The following is a 19,475-nucleotide window of genomic DNA, read 5'->3' on the forward strand; positions in this document are numbered from 1 at the left end:
GAGCTTTTTTCAAAGATGATTCATGGGGGCTTCCCTGGTGGCGCAGTGGTTGAGAGTCCGCCTGCCGATGCAGGGGACACAGGTTCGTGCCCCGGTCCGGGAAGATCCCACGTGCTGTGGAGTGGCTGGGCCCGTGAGCCGTGGCCGCTGAGCCTGTGCGTCCGGAGCCTGTGCTCCGCAATGGGAGAGGCCACAACAGTGAGAGGCCCGCGTACCACAATTAAAAAAAAAAAAAGATAATTCATGAATATTTCTCTTTCTTCCTCTGTCTCACAGTTCTTGAGAAACACAGTCTCACCCTAGTGTACTGTCTCCTGGTGGTTATATGGAGTATTGCAGAATAAAAAAGGGGGCAGGATCATAAATGATTCTATAACCACCTCTGACCAAGACCATTCTCAAACCAGTCTAGACAGAAACAAAATATCCTCAAGGCGAGAACAGCATCCTCCAATGCATAAGGAGCCCTGTCCTCCCTCGTGTAATCTAAATCCTCTTTGCTTTCTCTTCTTTCTGATCCTCAATTCAATGACACAAGATGCCCTTTAAACTAAATAGGTCTTCTCAAAGAAAAGTATGAAATGTTTAAAATCCTAAAGAAGTAAAATGTTGAGTGAACTGCACATCTGTTGACTCATTCCACTCTTTGTTACAGGGTTCCTGAGAAACTGATTCATCTTTATTTTTACTTTTTTTTAGGACTGTATTTATTTTAGTTGAAACTCCAAAACATTATTTATATTTCAGATGGTGACTCTGAGACACTAAATTGTACACTTCTCTGTGACACATTTCATAATCCGTCAGGACAAACAGTTTCCAAGTTCTGCAGAAGCTAATTGCCTTTATAGATCAAATTGTTAAAGCTGAGTTATAGTTTAATTATGTGGAATGGGAATGCCTGCTTGTCTACTCTATAAACAGTTTTATTCTGTTGTGAATGAGTAGATATGAAATGAACTATTCTTTGTAGAGACTTTTTGGCATTTTGTGTGCACGCCTTGGTATAACTCTTACTCTTTATGGTATATGAATGTGTTTGCATCAGAAATCCCTGAAAGTAAAAGCAGAGGTTTAAAATCCACTTGGAATGATGTCATTGAAGATCTCAGTTAAACGACAAACCAAACCCAAGCATTTATGGACTCTCAGCCCAGGTTTTCCCCTCCTTTGTCTGATATTTAGGGTGAGGATTCAGTTAGTCCAGACAGCTACTGCTGGGTCGACAGCTGTCTTTGAATCATAAATTCTAAAGGTATTCAAGAGGCTTAAAGGATAATGATGTGATCTGGCCACTAAAGGCACAAAGACCTCAAGAATGTTTGAGATTCAGAGAAGGAAACCAGAATTCAGTATCAGTTGAACAAAAGCTTGTAACAGTTTTATTGCACTACAGGGAGTGCTAAATGTAAGTTTGGAAAACTGGGTACTTAGATGTACAAAAAGGTGAATGAAAATGGTTGCATTTTGTCAGACTGTAGGAATGGTGGGGTGGAGGATTGAGGGTAGAAGACCAGAGAGCCAGATGAGTTAGAGTGCCATTTACTAAATATGGATTGTACATCCTTTTAAAGAAGAGCCAGTACTTTCAATGTATACACACCTTTTCAAAAGTGAAACCATTCAAAAATGAAAAAATCCAATACTAGTGTTTTTATTAAGGACAATAAAATTCCTGAAGGTGAATTCATATAGAAGTAAGGATACCTCCCTGTTCTGAAGATGTTATGACTCTTGTAAAGAAAGAAGAATACTTTATCAAAGTAGTGTTTGTGTATTGAGGAATACGCTTTGCACTGGGGCCTAGTGTGCACGTAAGCATTCACACACATACACATATAAAACTTGTAAATTACACTTATCCTTACTATGTGTGATGCATTTGATATTTTCTATTCTATTCCATTTTTTAAAAAACTGCTTATAATCCACTAAAGAGATTTCATGATATTTTTAATGGGTTGCATTGAGCAAGGGACACAGCAGATGGAATTATGCCTGTCCTTGGTCCCTTGGCACCCTTGAGGATGCAAAACTGTCAGTAATTCCTGTTTATCATGGTGACAATCCCATTAGTTCCTTTAAGCTACATCTAGGTTCATTGCAGGGAATGTTAATTCTGACCCTCATCCAGGCTATTGGCTTGATACATTCTGCTACAAGTCATAAATGAATTTTCTAAGATAAGCTTACACAGTCTCAGGACTTCTTGCCCTAGGGATTTTACACTGATCTTTCTTTCATCAATGTGGAAGCTAGTAAGAGTTAGCCCCAGTGCTTAGTTAAGGTAAGGCTGATTTGCAAGTAAGGGTGTCCTCAGATCTGACAGTGTCGAGCTGGTCCCACAGTATCTATCCTATCCAGTGGCGTCAGGCTGACTTATAAAGCAATCCCTGGGTTTCAAGTACAAGTGGGTACCTCGGTAGAGACAGGGTCCTGATAGCACCATCAAGGACAGAGCTTAAGTGCCTAGTAGGTAGAAGGCATCATAGTACCAGAAAGGCAAAGTTGAAGTTGAAGGAGTTTAATAAACAGTGCAATAGGCAAGTGAGGAGTGTTTCCTCGGGGCTGCTGTGACATCAGGGAAAGTGCCAAGGGACAGCTGCAGTGTAGACAGAGATCCTCAGCAGTGGAGGTGGCACAGACTTATACTTGAAGCTCCAAATATTTGTTTCTTAAATAACTTTGGTGAGCTAGTCAGGTTTGGTGCCTTGAGGGCCAATGATAGGCAAGCTCTGTATCCAGAAGTCTTAGATCTGTGTTTGATGAAAAAACAAAAACATATTTTCTGTCTACATTTGGGTTTTACTAAGATGTCTAGGTTCTCTGGGGGCTCTGTGAGGCTGTCATTCTCACCCTCAGTGGAATGACGGTCCTTGGGGTTGGGATGAGGACTCTGATTATGGTGATCTTGGCATCATCCTTCCTTCCCACATGCTCCTGGCTGGACCGGCATGGTTCGTTGTCCTGGTGAAATGCCTAAGCAGGCAAAGTGTGTGTTTAAGTTTGCTGAGCCTCCAATTTTGACTCTTCAGGATATATTTCTGTATTCCTTCTAGTCCACAGAGCTTTAATTAGGGATATCTCTGAATTAGAATTCAAAATCAGGTAGCGAATGAAGTTTCCTGTTGTGATTTTTTTGTGTGATAGAAGACAGAATGATAAAGAACACATGAAACTTCAGGTTGTTCAGGGAGTTTGAAGGTCACTGGATTAATGGTATTAAAGTTGGAAAATGACCCAATAAAAAAGTAAATGCACTTCAGCCCTGGGAGTTGTGAGGTTCAGCTACTCTGACCATAGTTAGTTTGAGAAGTCTTGGAGCAAATTTGTTGTCCAGCCCAAGAAATGGGGAGAAGTTCTGGATGTAAATTAAGAAAGTGTCTTGAATGGAAGGTGAGGTGTGGCATTGAAATAGAAATATATATATATATAGTAGAGAAATGTGTACCCCAGATGTCCAGTTGGTTGGGACAGGATGGTGGTGGTATGTTCCAAACTTTGATTTGTTCTTTTGGTGTTCTGGTTAATTTGTGAGTGGTGGTGTGGGGAAAAATTAATTTTCCTTTAGAGGATAAGAAGGAGGGTAATCAGAATTGTAGCCTTAATGGGGTTAGATATTATCTAAGAAAACACCTCATAACAGAACAAGTCCCCTTGACAATTATTGTCCCATGAGAGGGAAATGGCCCATTTATGACAACGCACATGTACTAGAAATATTGTTGTCAGTTGTTAGTAGAGCACTAGTTCTGTGATGAAATCATTGGTGATCATGGATTGAGAAAAAGAAGGCAAAAAGATCTCTGGTTTACAGCTGTGATCACTGGCTCCACAATAGATTTTACCTAAGACCCCCAGATTTCCAAACCACCAGAATTCAAGAATAACTATGTGGAAAATGTTATGTTGTAACGACTAGCTCTCATCTTTCTTGGCAGCCCTGCATAATCGAAGTCCAGACATAACTAATGGGCAGAGTTTTACTAAATAGAGTAGAGTCCTGGGCCAAGAAATACCTTTTTTGTTGGCTACCTAACCAGCATGGTTTTTGACTAAATCAAGCTGTCTGGTGATCCTGTTCTCCATTAAGAGGTCTTATCTTTGTAATAAATCTGGGGTATTAGGAAGAGGTAAGAATTTCCTTTGAGAATGTTACTGATTTAGGCTCTGAATGTTTTTCAGAACGTTCTTCTTCTTCTTCTTTTTTTTTTTTTTACATCTTTATTGGAGTAGAATTGCTTCACAATGGTGTGTTAGTTTCTGCTTTCTAACAAAGTGAACCAGTTATACATATACATATGTTCCCATATCTCTTCCCTCTTGCGTCTCCCTCCCTAGAACGTTGTTCTTCTTGATGGCATACTCTTCTTCTAAGATATAACTATCCTCTGAAAAACTGAGGCAGAAATCATGACCCAAGATCATATTCTTCTTAACTCACTAATCTTCCAATTGTTCCCTATTTCAAATAGGGAACCATTAGATACTCAGGCATACAAAGGTGATTCATACTTATTGCAGCTATTTTTATAACCAGTAGCAATTAACAGAGTGGTTTATATTATATATGCCTCAATCATTTGGACAGTGTCAGTTAATAGATACTTCATGCTGTAATAAATACTTAAAAATATCTCCAACCTTAAACTGAATTAAGCTTAAGTATAAAGGGAAATAATGATATAATTTCTGACTGAAGTCATTTAGATGAGAATTTACTTCAGGATAATCCTGTATTAGTTGATATTAACTGAGCTTCAATTACATTTTATGTTAGAGTTGGGGGCTGAAAAATAAAACACCAGTTAAAATACAGGTACGTTTGATATCAATAACTATGAGTCTGATCTGAAAAGTGAAAATGAATCATACATATTCACCAGGCAGCAACTCCCAAGGCCTCAAAGTGCCATGTCCAGTGTTGTACTGTGCCTTCTGCCAAGTGTCAGCAAGCATGTGCAGAATTTTAAAAAGTCTAAGTGGACATTTACATATTAATGTTGAATTCTGAGAATCCAGAATACATATTAATAATAAAATCTATATCCATTTTTTTCCTAGTGGCAAAGAGAAGACTAGCTTTTCCTAACTCACAAGTTTTGGAAATATTCCAAGTTATTGCCTTTGGGGATTACATTGCTTATATTTAGACATACTGTCAATTTTCCTTCTCTATCCATTCCTCTCATCTATGATTTATAACACAGCTTTCCCTTTAAAATGAAAGGGTTTGGACCAAATCTATCCTTTATCTAGGTTATATACGTTGAATGCCTGTTCTGTGATAGGCATTGTTCTAAGTGAAAACAATGGATATAATGTAAAGTCTCCTAAATCCTCTGAGCAGCAGGTGACAGGGGCAGGGGTCACAGCAAACAAACAAGAAGGGATAGTTTCAAATCATTAAGGTTGTGATAGAAGGCTTTCTCACCAGAGGCTCCATTGTGCTGTGGTGTTTGCAGCTGTGTTTGTCATCAAGCAGTCACTGAACTGCCCAGTGGCATTTTGGCAACAGCGAAGCACAATTACACAGCTTTAGAGAGCTTTCTAAAATAAAATAGGTAAAACAAGGACATATATAGGATAGGAAGTGAATGAGGGTAGAGGGCACATTATAAGAGTGGTGAGGAAAGGCCTTGTTGAGGCCTAGCTGATGAGAAGAAGACAATGACAAAGACCTTGAGGAGGAGAAGTGTTCTAGAGGGTCTACTGCGTGCAGAGTTCTGAGGGTGGATCCAATCTGGAAGCACAAGGCGCAGATAGAAAGCCAGTATTTCTGAAACAGAATGAATGAGGGTGAGTAGGAGATAAGGATAGAGAGGTAGAGGCCAGAATACAGAGAACTTTATAGACCGCGGTAAGTTGCTAATGATTTTAACTGCAGCAAGAGGCCATTGGAAGTTTTCAGTGGTAAAGTGATTTCAGTTGATTTGCTGTTTGAAAGGTCACTTTGCTTGTCAGGAGAAGAATAGATGGAATGGTGTGGAGTAGATGGATGGGCAAGAACCAAAGCACGGAGGCCGGATTGGAGGACTTTACAAAATCCAAGATAGGATTTTGGCTTGGACTGGGGAGTTAACAGTAGAGATGGTGAAAGACAAGTGGGCTTGGCCCAGGCATTGGAGGTGGAGACCTTTCTAATGGATTTGGCCATAGGCAGTGCTGGGAAGATGCAGATTAGGAGGACTGCTTCATTCATGCAATGAATATTTTTAAGTCCCTATTCTGTTCCAAGCTCTGTGTTAGAATGTGAGGATATTATAATGAACAAAGCCAGTCACTGTCCTTGCCTTCAATAAAACTTAAAATCTGGGGGAAAGCATCATTAAAATACCATACAAATAGATAAATAACTACAAGCTCAGAAAAGGGCAATGAAGGAGACCTAATTTAGCCTGTGTGTGTGTGTGAGTGTGTGTGTGTGTGAGTGTGTGTGTGTGTGTGTGATTGTGTGTGTGTGTGTGTGTGTGTGTGTGTGTGTGTGTAGTGGAGGAGGGTATGTCAGGTGAGGGAAGGCTAAGATTTGAAAAAGAGGTAGGCTGTAACTAGGCGAGAAGCAGTGGCGGCGCAGCAACAATGGAGGGCTTAGTCCTGATGGTAGGAAGGGAGTGTGACACAGTTGAGACCTATGAGGGCCAGCAGGGCTGGAGGACAAAGTGGGGGAGAGGGAGAAGAGGTTGAAAAGGGTGGCACTGAGCAGACTATAGATGGTCTTGCAGGCCATGTTAAAGAGTTTGGCTTTTATCCTAATAACTATGGAAACCCATTAAAACACCTGCCTAATTACTAAGATTTCTTCCCTTTCTAAATTCTGTGTTTTTCTATGCTATAATCTGAAATAAGAATATGGCAGAACTGCAAAGTGACCTTCAAAGCACAGTGAAATTGCTGGCATTTGATTAACATAATTAGAGTGACTCTCGAAGAATCAGCATGCATGATCATCTTTCCCTCAGGTGCAACTGAACAATTCAGAATAGCACAGTCATTAGAGTCCTGGTATTATGACACCATTCATATTATCTTTCCCAGACATGGACTCCCTTTGGCCATTGTCCCATAGGCTCTTCTCTTGGACACCTGAGTTTTATGAGCTTATGCAGCATGGAAATATGTACAGTGCATACCTGTGTAGATAACTATAATAATTGATACGGCAGTTGTGGTTGTGGAGTTACGAAACCATATCAGATGATATTAAGAAGGTGATTAGAAAATTTCCAGGAATTAAATAAAAAGATTATGGATATTCCTGCCAAACTTTCTGCTCTCTGGGAGAAAGGTATTAGAATCATGAAAGAGACATCTGTCTGGAACATGAGTCGAGCCCGCTGCCATCTTGGCATGCCCTGGACCCTCATGAGAAGCTAACATGGGGAAGACAGAGCTGTGAGGAGACGAGGGAAACTAGCCTCTGGTGCTTATGATTTAACCCCTGAAATCAGCCATTTCAGACACCACTAACTTTTTTTTTTTTAACATCTTGATTGGAGTATAATTGCTTTACAATGGTGTGTTAGTTTCTGCTTTATAACAAAGTGAATCAGTTATACATATACATATATCCCCATATCTCTTCCCTTGGGAGTCTCCCTCCCTCCCACCCTCCCTATCCCACCCCTCTAGGTGGTCACAAAGCAACGAGCTGATCTCCCTGTGCTATGCGGCTGCTTCCCACTAGGTATCTATTTTACATTTGGTAGTGTATATATGTCCATGCCACTCTCTCACTTTGTCCCAGCTTACCCTTCCCCCTCCCCATATCCTCAAGTCCATTCTCTAGTAGGTCTGCGTCTTTATTCCTGTCTTGCCCCTAGGTTCTTCATGACCATTTTCTTTTTCTGTTTTCTAGATTCCATATATCTGTGTTAGCATACGGTATTTGTTTTTCTCTTTCTGACTTACTTCACTGTATGACAGACTCTAGGTCCATCCGCCTCACTACAAATAACTCAGTTTTGTTTCTTCTTATGGCTGAGTAATATTCCATTGTATATATGTGCCACATCTTCTTTATCCATTCATCTGCTGATGGACACTTAGGTTGCTTCCATGTCCTGGCTATTGTAATGAGCTGCAATGAACATAGTGGTACATGACTCTTATTGAATTATGGTTTTCTCAGGGTATATGACCAGTAATGGGATTGCTGGGTTGTATGGTAGTTCTGTTTTTAGTTTTTTAAGGAACCTCCATACTGTTCTCCACAGTGGCTGTATCAATTTACATTCCCACCAACAGTGCAAGAGGGTTCCCTTTTCTCCACACCCTCTCCAGCATTTACTGTTTGTAGATTTTTTGATGATGGCCATTCTGACTGGTGTGAGATGATATCTCATTGTAGTTTTGATTTGCATTACTCTAATGATTAATGATGTTCAGCATTCTTTCATGTGTTTGTTGGCAATCTGTATATCTTCTTCGGAGAAATGTCTATATAGGTCTTCTGCCCATTTTTGTATTGGGCTGTTTGTTTTTTTGATATTGAGCTGCATGAGCTGCTTGTAAATTTTGGAGATTAATCCTTTGTCAGTTTCTTCGTTTGCAAATATTTTCTGTATTCTAAGTGTTGTCTTTTCATCTTGTTTATGTTTTCCTTTGCTGTGCAAAAGCTTTTAAGTTTCATTAGGTCCCATTTGTTTATTTTTGTTTTTATTTCCCTTTCTCTAGGAGGTGGGTCAAAAAGGAACTTGCTGTGATTCATGTCATAGAGTGTCCTGCCTATGTTTTCCTCTAGGATTTTGATAGTGTCTAGCCCTCCATTTTGAGCTTATTTTTGTGTATGGTGTTAGGGAGTGTTCTAATATCATTCTTTTTCATGTAGCTGTCCAGTTTTCCCAGCACCACTTATTGAAGAGGCTGTCTTTTCTCCACTGTATATTCTTGCCTCCTTTATCAAAGATAAGGTGACCATATGTGCGTGGGTTTATCTCTAGGCTTTCTATCCTGTTCCACTGATCTATATTTCTGTTTTTGTGCCAGTACCATACTGTCTTGATGACTGTAGCTTTGTAGTATAGTCTGAAGTCAGGGAGCCTGATTCCTCCAGCTCCGTTTTTCTTTCTCAAGATTGCTTTGGCTATTCAGGGTCTTTTGTGTTTCCATATAAGTTGTGAAATTTTTTGTCCTAGTTCTGTGAAAAATGCCAGTGGTAGTTTGATAGGGATTGCACTGAATCTTTAGATTGCTTTGGGTAGTAGAGTCATTTTCACAATGTTGATTCTTCCAATCCAAGAACATGGTATATCTCTCCATCTGTTTGTACCATCTTTAATTTCTTTCATCAGTGTCTTATAATTTTCTGCATACAGGTCTTTTGTCTCCTTAGGTAGGTTTATTCCTAGATATTTTATTCTTTTTGTTGCAGTGGTAAATGGGAGTGTTTTCTTAATTTCACTTTCAGATTTTTCCTCATTACTGTATAGGAAGGATATCTATTTTACATTTCAATGCAATATATTTACATAGGAATGCAAGAGATTTCTGTGCACTAATTTTGTATCCTGCTGCTTTACCAAATTCATTGATAAGTTCTAGTAGTTTTCTGGTAGCATCTTTAGGATTCTCTATGTATAGTATCATATCACCTCCAAACAGTGACAGTTTTACTTCTTCCTTTCTGATTTGGATTCCTGTCATTTCTTTTTTTTTCTCTGATTGCTGTGGTTAAAACTTCCAAAACTGTGTTGAATAAGAGTGGTGAGAGTGGGCAACCTTGTCTTGTTCCTGATCTTAGTGGAAATGGTTTCAGTTTTTCACCATTGAGAATGATGTTGGTTGTGGGTTTTTCATATATGGCCTTTGTTAGGTTGAGGAAAGTTCCCTCTATGCCTACTTTCTGGAGGGTTTTTATCATAAATGGGTGTTGAATTTTGTTGAAAGCTTTTTCTGCATCTATTGAGATGATCATATGAGGTTTTTTTTTAAACATCTTTATTGCGGTATAATTGCTTTACAATGGTGTGTTAGTTTCTGCTTTATAACAAAGTGAGTCAGTTATACATATACATATGTTCCCATATCTCTTCCCTCTTGCATCTCCTTCCCTCCCACCCTCCCTATCCCACCCCTCCAGGCGGTCCCAAAGCACCGAGCTGATCTCCCTGTGCTATGTGGTTGCTTCCCGCTAGCTATCTACCTTACGTTTGATAGTGTATATATGTCCATGCCTCTCTCTTGCTTTGTCACAGCTTACCCTTCCCCCTCCCCATATCCTCAAGTCCATTCTCTAGTAGGTCTGTGTCTTTATTCCTGTCTTACCCCTAGGTTCTTCATGACATTTTTTTCCCCTTAAATTCCATATATATGTGTTAGCATACGGTATTTATCTTTCTCTTTCTGACTTACTTCACTCTGTATGACAGACTCTAGGTCCATCCACCTCATTACAAATAGCTCGATTTCGTTTCTTTTAATGGCTGAGTAATATTCCATTGTATATATGTGCGACAACTTCTTTATCCACTCATCTGTCGATGGACACTTAGGGGTTGTCTCCATGTCCTGGCTATTGTAAATAGTGCTAAAATGAATATTGTGGTTCATGACTCTTTTTGAATTATGGTTTTCTCAGGGTATATGCCCAGTAGTGTGATTGCTTGGTCATATGGTAGTTCTCTTTGTAGTTTTTTAAGGAACCTCCATACTGTTCTCCATAGTGGCTGTACCAATTCACATTCCCACCAGCAGTGCAAGAGTGTTCCCTTTTCTCCACACCCTCTCCAGCATTTATTGTTTATAGATTTTTTGACTGGTGTGAGATGATATCTCATTGTAGTTTTGATTTGCATTTCTCTAATGATTAATGATTATAAGCACAGAAACCTGTACTTGTCAGAGTCTTTTCCATGAATTCCTTGAAGATGAAACCCTTTTATAGGAACATTTTTGCAAAAGCATCAGAGTACACCCAGAACTGTCTGTAAATGACAAAAGACTTAAAAATGACCATGGTTAAAGATTTGATGAAAGTTCATAATAATGCAATTGACAAGGAAATTTAGTTATTTCTGAGATATACATTTTAAAGTAGTAACTAGAATTATGACTTATAACATCATACCAGAACATATAAGATTTTTAGATATTTCATGGAATTAGACTCCACTCTTAATGGGAGAATCACAAAGTCACCATGCAGGAGAGCTGGTGGAATGGAAGATATTTTGTGGCCGTTTTTGGGAAACACAACCTGTCAGGGAATCACAGCATCTCAAGGCTGAAAGCGTGCCTAAAATTGTCCCTCAGGCATCCTTGGATAGTCACCTCAATCTCCTTTGCAATGTTCTGGCCCATGCTCACCTAGCTTCCACTGGTGTGTGCTTGGTATGTGGTACCTCCTGGCCAGTGGGGCAGCCCCTTCCACTTTGGAGCTGCTTGGACCTGTACACATTTGCTTCTTTGGTTGAGGTGCCATCTGTAGTTCTTGGTTTTCTCCCCTAATTCTCATGTACTCTCTGTACTGTCACCAGAGGCAGGTGCCTCTCTGTCCTTAACCACAGCTCAGTGAAGACAGCTTCCATGGACTCTAAGTCCTCTCACAGCCTAGAATCCCGGCTTTACTAGCCCTTCCTCTGTATTCCACCCCCATCTCAGCCCTGATCCTTCAGAGACTGTTCAGGTTTGTCCATGAAGTAAATACCCTCTTGGGTGCCTCCCCAATCCCTCCTTTCTATTTTCCCACTGCCAGAGCTTTGATTTCATTTAAATGGTTTCTTTTCAGCCCTAGTGGGTGACCTTGATTAATGAGAACCATTGGGAATAATTCTATTCATCGTGCCAGACATTCATTTAAGAACAGGCATGCAACTCAGAGGAGACATAAAAGGATGATTGCTAGGGATTTCTGGGATTTCTTTTCCCTAGAAGGAATGGTAAGATGAGAAATTTGCCTTTTTTGCTTCTGACCCAGCTGTGATGACTGGAGCAGTGGCAGTCATCTTGGGAACCATAACGACCCAGCCAGTGAGGATAAATGAAAGAGAGAAAGAAGTTGAGTGTTTAGAGGATTTGTTGTACCAACAAATTGATCAGCCCTGAAATTGCTTAATTTCCGGACTTTTTTTTTACATGAGAGACTAAATATCCTTATAATTTAAACCATTTTTTCAATAAGTATTTAGTTCACAGATAGGCATTCTTATAGCTGCAAGGGGCACAGCGGGGAACAACATAAAAATCCCCCATAGGCTGACATTCGTGGCGGAGACAGCTGACAGGTGATTAAATGAATGATATGTTAAACGTGGGGCTGAAACACTTCACTCTTCCTGGCACTTCTGTCTGCCCAGAAGCTGACCTGAATGGGAAGGCTCCCTTGTCTCATGACTTCCAGCTGAGTTCGGCCAAGGGGTGCCCCAGCAGGAGATCAGAGGGTGGAGAAGAGAGAAGTCAGAGTATTTCTTCCTCTGCTCCCTCCAGACCAGGCAAGGGGTTTGGCAGTGGATGTTCCTTATCAGAAGCCACAGTCCCAGCTCCTGTTGAGCTTATATGTCACATGGCTCCACCTCTGAACAGGGTCCAGCAATCCTGCTCCCTGACACTTTACCTCCAACACTGCTTGATCCCCTAATCCTGCCCACACTCCCATCATTCGTCCTTCTTTGATCTCCTCCCTCTCCCAAGGGTGCAGTCTCTTCTGCCCGACAGATGTTGATGGTAAGTGCTACATAGAAAACTAATTCAAAGAGGGTCACAAGTACAGAGGAGAGGAACAGATTTAAAAGGCAGGCTGGGATAGGTCTCTGAGAAAGTGACACTTGAGTAAAGGTAGGAAGGAGTCATAAATATTTGGTGTGTAGGCACATTGCAGGCAGAGGGAGGAACCTGTGCAAAGGCCCTGAGGTGGGCCTGGGCCTGAATGTTCAAGGAATATCAAGGGAAGTGGTGTGAACAGAACAGACATGAGAGGAAGAAGGGTGGAAGGTGAGGTCAGTGAAGTAAAAGGACAGAAGCTGTTAGTGTGCTGAAGTCCCTGTAGGACCCTGTACTTGTGTATTAGGGGCCCCTGCAGGGGTGTGAGCAGAGAAGGGACAGGCACTGACTGTGTGTTAACAGAATTGCCAGGCTGCTATGTGGGGAAAGCACTGAAGGGCCAGGCAGGAGCAGAGACTCCAGGTAGAAGGTGACTGGACCGAGCAAGAAAAGATGGTGGCCATAGCAGCAGACGTGAGGTGTGGTTGAGTTCTGGGCATTCTCTGAATGTGGAGCAGCCAGCATGCCAACAGAGCAGTTGTGGATAGAACTGTGAGATAGAAGGGTTAAAGACGACTTCAAGGTGTTTGGCCCAAGCACCTGGAAAGATGGAGCTGGTGTTGCTGATACTGGGAAGGCAGAGAAACAGGACTAGAAAAAGGATGCCAGGAGCTCCGTTCTATACACTTGAAGTTTGAGGTGTGTGCCAGACTGTTTTGGCAGTCCTCGATGCACCACATCTCCTGGGGTTCACATGTTTGTGCAGTCCCTTCCCCTTGTGCCTGGATTGGCCCAGGGACCTGCTTGAACCCACTGAAAGCAGCACAAGTGATAGGGGGCCTGTTCCTGGCCTGGGTCTTGGGAAGGCCTGACACCTTCTTCGTTTGCACCCTTGGAAGCCAGGTGCCGTGTAAGAAGTTGGCCCACTCCCAGACCACCATGATATGGAGGAGACTGGGCAGCCCCGTAAAGAGGCTCCCGTGGGGGAAAAGCAGACATGGACAGTCCCAGCTGTGCCCCCAGCCAGCACCGGCATCAAGTGCCCACAAGCGTGAGGCATTACGCCTTGCAGTTATCCCAGCCGACAGCATGGGAAGCCAGAGAATCATCTAGTTAGCATACAGTCCCAAGAGAAATAATAAACTGCTCTTTCAAGTCTAAAAAAAAAGAAAGAAAGAAGAAAGATTTGGTGCATTCATTTTCAACTGGAGGCAAATAAATGGGACTAAAATATTACTATTATCACTAATAAACTCTAGGCTAGAGAATGTAGCTTAGGAGTGAAAGACAAACAGGCTTCCAAGCTGGATGCTGTTTGGGCCGACTTACTTGTCCTGTCACAGACGCCCAGACGGTCAGGACTTCACTGTGCTAGGGAGAAGATTCCTCCCCTAGACAAGCAGCAGAGAATGCCAGCCCTCATCCGGAAGTGATGAGAGTCTGAGATGAGCATATAGATTACTTCCAAATTTATCAGTCAGATAAATTACACTGTCTCCTCTGGTGCAGAGTGAGGAAAAGGGCAGAAAAAGGTCCTGAGTTTTACTAATTGAGCTCCATTCACAAAGTAAAAAACATCATGAGTGGGAAAGACGTTCCACCCTTCCCCCTCCCCTACTGCTATAGATTGTAGTTCTTCTCTTGTCAGTTTTATCTACTACCTGTGCTATCCAATACAATAGCTACTAGCCGTGTGTATTAAAACTTAAACTAATTTAAATTAAATACACTTAAAAATTCAGTTTCTCAGTCACGCTGGCCACATTTCAACTGTTCTGTAGCCACATGTGGCTAGTGGCTCCTATATCGGACAGTGCAGGTTTACAACATTAACACTATCAAAGAATGCTCTATGTGACAGTGCTAACATGAGATTTTTATCTTTTTCATCTTGTATCATCAGCGCCTGTAACCAGGCCTGACTCAGAGGCACTTAGAAATGTTTCTTGAATGAATATATGAAAATAGACTCTTGTGATTTTGTTTTTCAAACCTGCTTCCCAGTGTTGCATTCTAAGCAACAAGATATGAAAATGGAACACAGATATTTTGTTAAATAAGTCGGTTGAAGAATATGCATCATTTGATCTTATTTTTATTTAGAAATAATTGTTTGTATGCACATAGATATATATGTTTAAAAGCACAGGAAAAAGTCTTGAAAGATACACACCAGACTGCATTTACCATCTAATGGTTGAGATTGGGAAAGGGAAATGAGGAACTTTTTTACTTAAAAAACTTGTTATTAGGAAAATATATTACTTTAGAGTAAAAAAAAAAGTAACATTAGGTAGTATGTTAATTTTCTTGGTATATTAAGAAAATCATGGCTATTCTTTTTTTTAACATCTTTATTGGAGTATAATTGCTTTACAATGTTGTGTTAGTTTCTGCTGTATAACAAAGTGAATCAGCTATACATATACATATATCCCTATATCCCCTCCCTCTTGTGCCTCCCTCCCACCCTCCCTATCCCACCCCTCTATGTGGTCACAAGGCACCGAGCTGATCTCCCTGTGCTATGCAGCTGCTTCCCACTAGCTAGCTATTTTACATTTGGTGGTGTATATATGTCAATGCCACTGTCTCACTTCATCCCAGTTTACCCTTCCCCTCCCCGTGTCCTCAAGTCCATTCTCTATGTCTGTATCTTTATTCCTGTCCTGCCCCTAGGTTCATCAGAGCCATTTACTTTTTAGGTTCCATATATGTTTGTTAGCATATGGTATTTGTTTTTCTCTTTCTGACTTAACTTCACTCTGTATGACAGACTCTAGGTCCATCCACCTCACTACAAATAACTCAATTCATTTCTTTTTATGGCTGAGTAATATTCCATTGTATATATGTGCCACATCATCTTTATCCATTCATCTGTCGATGGACACCTAGGTTGCTTCCATGTCCTGGCTATTGTAAATAGAGCTGCAGTGAACATTGTGGTACATGACTCTTTTTGAATTACGGTTTTCTCAGGGTATATGCCCACTAGTGGGATTGCTGGGTCATATGGGAGTTCTATTTTTAGTTTTTTAAGGAACCTCCATACTGTTCTCCGTAGTGGCTGTATCAATTTACATTCCCAGAAAATCATGGCTATTCTTAATATGAAATATTAATGAAAGGTAATTTTAAGAGTGAATAAAGTATTAAGAGTGTTGAGGTATAATGACAAATCACAGCCATTGGCCTGGTGAGTATTGTCTGCAAACCATGGAATCTGTTCCCTAAGGAGTGTACAGAGTAATGTTTTCTTTCCAAAACATGGCTTCCTTGCTAAACTGCCGAGAAAGATAGGGCCAGATGGCACAGTTCTCATTTTTCTGTTATACCTCCTGACCCAGCAATATACTTTCTGCCACCTCTCCTTATAGAAATTACTTTTCTTCATTGCAGGAGCAGCCTTTACCCTGGGAATGTACCTAGTCACTGTGCCCGAATCAGAATACTGACACACTGACTGTGATCATCTTCTTGCTTTACTTTGCCTTACTTTGCCCCTTGTTTGGTGGTTTATGAGCTCACAGATGCTGGACCAGAATTCAGTACATAAAATAAAGACATTCTGTTTGACAAGGCCAAACCCAAATTGCTGCAGCAGGACATTAAAGCCTGAAGCAGTGCCTTAGAAAGGAACTAGCGCCATCTAACCCACACCAAAAGTCAACTTGGTTTCAAAATGAAGATCTTTAGAAATGCTACATGCCATAGTACTTTCTCAGCCTTTTTTTTTTTTCTGTCACTACAGGAATACTAAAACCGAATGAGAATGACAGATAATACAGAAAGACGTGTTTAATGATCAGTTCTGCTGTTTTATTTCATGCTCAGTTGATGGGAGAAAAGAATATTTTCATCCAGCTGTTAAAATGAATGAATTTAAAGATATGAATATAATCACCCAGAAAAATGGCACTAACAAAATAGTTTTTAAAGTGAGGAGGATAGATTTCTTTGTAATTATTGTCTTCACTGACTATTATTCATTTTTAAATAATGATGGATTCTAAGCTCGGGTACACCACCATGAGGGTGATTCCATCCCTTAGGAGCTAATATTTGAAGAGGTTGAGCTGTTTAGTAAATTACTTCTTTCTTAATGTTTCTTTCTGTTACTGTTTCTGTTTTTTAGACCCACTATGAAAATGGGGAATATATCATCAGGCAAGGTGCAAGAGGGGACACCTTCTTTATCATCAGCAAAGGAAAGGTAAGCCTTGGTAGCATGAGAGGGAGATGCACAAGGGGGGCCTGGGGTTCATCAGCTACCTGTGGAGGAGCACGTGTGCAGGGTGTTGAGCTGTTTGAGGTTTTTTTCTTTTCTGAAACTGATAAAGAAATATTTGAGAATGTATCTCCTGAAAATGTGGAAGAAGAAATAAAAAGTATAACTTGGAAGACCAGCGAACAGCCTTTGTTCTAGAGTATAATAATCATGATGCTAGATGCCACTGGTATGTCTGCATAAATGGAAAATTTTCCATAATAATTAAAAAAGAGAAGACTAAGGTTGCTTAAAAAAATCTTTAACAGGAAAAAAGAATCCATCCAGTCATTAGGAGCAGTAATATTGTAATAATTAAATATCTGGACTTTCAAATCAGATGGCCCAAGTTTGAATCCAGCTATGAAACTTCCTAGTTTTAGTACTCCCTAGGCGAGTTATTTAACTCTCTGAGGCCAATCAGGAAGTAAATATATTCATGTTTCATTGTATCTTCATAAATAAATATTTAATGGATACTAAGAAATTATTAGAAGTGGTTAAGTATAGGGGAAGGGGTAAATATAGGGTAGACAGGGACATAAATAAAAAATCATAATTTATTCCTTACATATTTTTAATATTATAAATAATAATTTAAAAAAACCCAAATATGAAATGGAGAGAATTGGAAAATGAAGACATGTAGATTAATACTTTAATATTATATTGCTAAAAAATACCTTAAATTCCTTTCAACAGTAAAGTCTTAATCATTTTTGCTTTTAAGTGTCATTTCACTATGTGCAATGTATTTGAACTTATTTTGCTTTACAGTAAGTGATCCTTAAAAAGAAGTTATAAGTACTAAGTAAAGTAAAACACGGGAAGGAAATGCAGGTACAAGGGGATTTATATGGCAGTTTTCACTTTTATAATTATCGCTTTAAAAAATAAGTAAATTTATTTCTTCTAATTTAACAAATATGACTGACTTTATGGCTCATGTAAAATAGGCAAGAGAGATCAACAGAGCCACAGTGAACAGGATATGTTGAAAGATTATAGATTTTGTTGGGTCACATTTTAGAGAATTCTCTTTGGACTAGTTGTGAATTTTAAATGTGCATATGTCAATGTTTACACCGGTGGCATATCCCACTAAAGGGAAGGAAATAATATTTATACTTTTTCATACCTGTTCTTTTGACTGATATCAGAAAACCTGGGATAGAAATAGAAGTCAAGGGACTGGCTTCCTAAAAAGCAACGTGAAATGACATCTGACCACTGTTATGGGTAAAATTATACCTTGTATTTTCCAATGTTAGAGGATAAGAAATGTTAAGATTTTGAGGTTTATATATAAATTGTTAGCGCTTACCATTTATTGCTTTGTTCTTAATATCGATGGAAGAATCAGGGAAAACCGAAAATCCTAATTGGTCACAGGGGGGCTTTTTGCCCTGGCAATCCTAGATTTATTTTTTTATATTATATTGCTAATTCTTTGCTCTCATGGAATGATATGTTTATCGATTAAGATGAATTTCTGACAGGCTTTTGTGGCTACCAAACTACTGCAAATTCCAGCACTGCCTAAAAAGTTGTGGTTTGTAACCAGTTTCAGCTGAACACAGGAGCATTAGTGGTGCTATTTTATGAGTTTTGTAATATGTATACATAGAAATAGCATGGATATTACACCAGAGGAACTGATTCCCTTGGCAGTATTTCAGACCACTGTAGGAATTCTGGGAGAGCAGTAGTAAGAATATATTGGAATTTTTTGACACATCCAAGATTTTTTTTTTAGACCAGGCATAGATTTTTCCTAACCTTCTTTTTCAGGTCATACAACTTAGCTGCCATGACTCTTAATTATACTAATTATATAATAATATATGATTGATTTAGTATGTTAATTATATGAATTCTAATATTAATGTATTGGAGTTACTATATTAAGTTTTAAGAAGCAGAAGGTGAACACACTTAAGTCCCAATAGGAAGGAATAGAAAATGATAAGAGAATGAGAGTAGGTTCAGGTGAGCAGGCAAATAAGTTGTAGAATTGAAATTTTCTAAAATTATGTGTGTTGTTTTAGGTGTACAGATGTCACCTTGTTTTCATGTACCTTTAAGAATTTATAAAGGATAACTCTGACAAAGATATTTTCTTTGTTACCACCAACCTGGCTTTTCCTTAGAAAATGTGAGACAGAGACACACAACAGGGGCTGTACAACTACAGATGGATTTCCCCTTTTTCAAGTTCATTTATTTAAGAGTAAAACAGTTTTTATTTTTTCTATAAAGCACATTCACACAAAGAGAAAAGCATTATAAAATAAACTTGGAAATATTTGTTTTTTCCCCATTAAACCTATACAAACTGATTTTTCTAAAACTTGGGCAGAATGCTTCAGTGATGTCTAGAGTACCTAGTTCTGCCTCAGGTAGAAGCTGAGTTAGTTCTTTATACTTTAATCAGTCCATTCCAATTGCCTGGAAACCTGACTTGTTCCCCCCAACAGTGAACCATAAAGCCCTCAAGGATTCATAATTA

The 19,475-nt window shown here is 39.6% G+C and overlaps 1 protein-coding gene across 3 annotated transcripts in view; it reads left to right on the top strand.

Annotated features, from left to right (window-relative positions):
* The window catches only part of PRKG1 (protein kinase cGMP-dependent 1), a 1,181,528-nt gene that overhangs the window by 967,295 nt on the left and 194,758 nt on the right, over positions 1–19,475 (top strand). For all 3 annotated transcript variants that reach the window (XM_030864960.2, XM_030864959.2, XM_060286056.1), the window contains one exon: positions 16,835–16,912. In XM_030864960.2, coding sequence (XP_030720820.2) covers positions 16,835–16,912 — 78 coding nt within the window. The remainder of the gene's footprint in view (positions 1–16,834; positions 16,913–19,475) is intronic.

The sequence above is a fragment of the Globicephala melas genome, chromosome 16, assembly GCF_963455315.2.
Source record: "Globicephala melas chromosome 16, mGloMel1.2, whole genome shotgun sequence".
NCBI classification, from domain to species: domain Eukaryota; kingdom Metazoa; phylum Chordata; class Mammalia; order Artiodactyla; family Delphinidae; genus Globicephala; species Globicephala melas.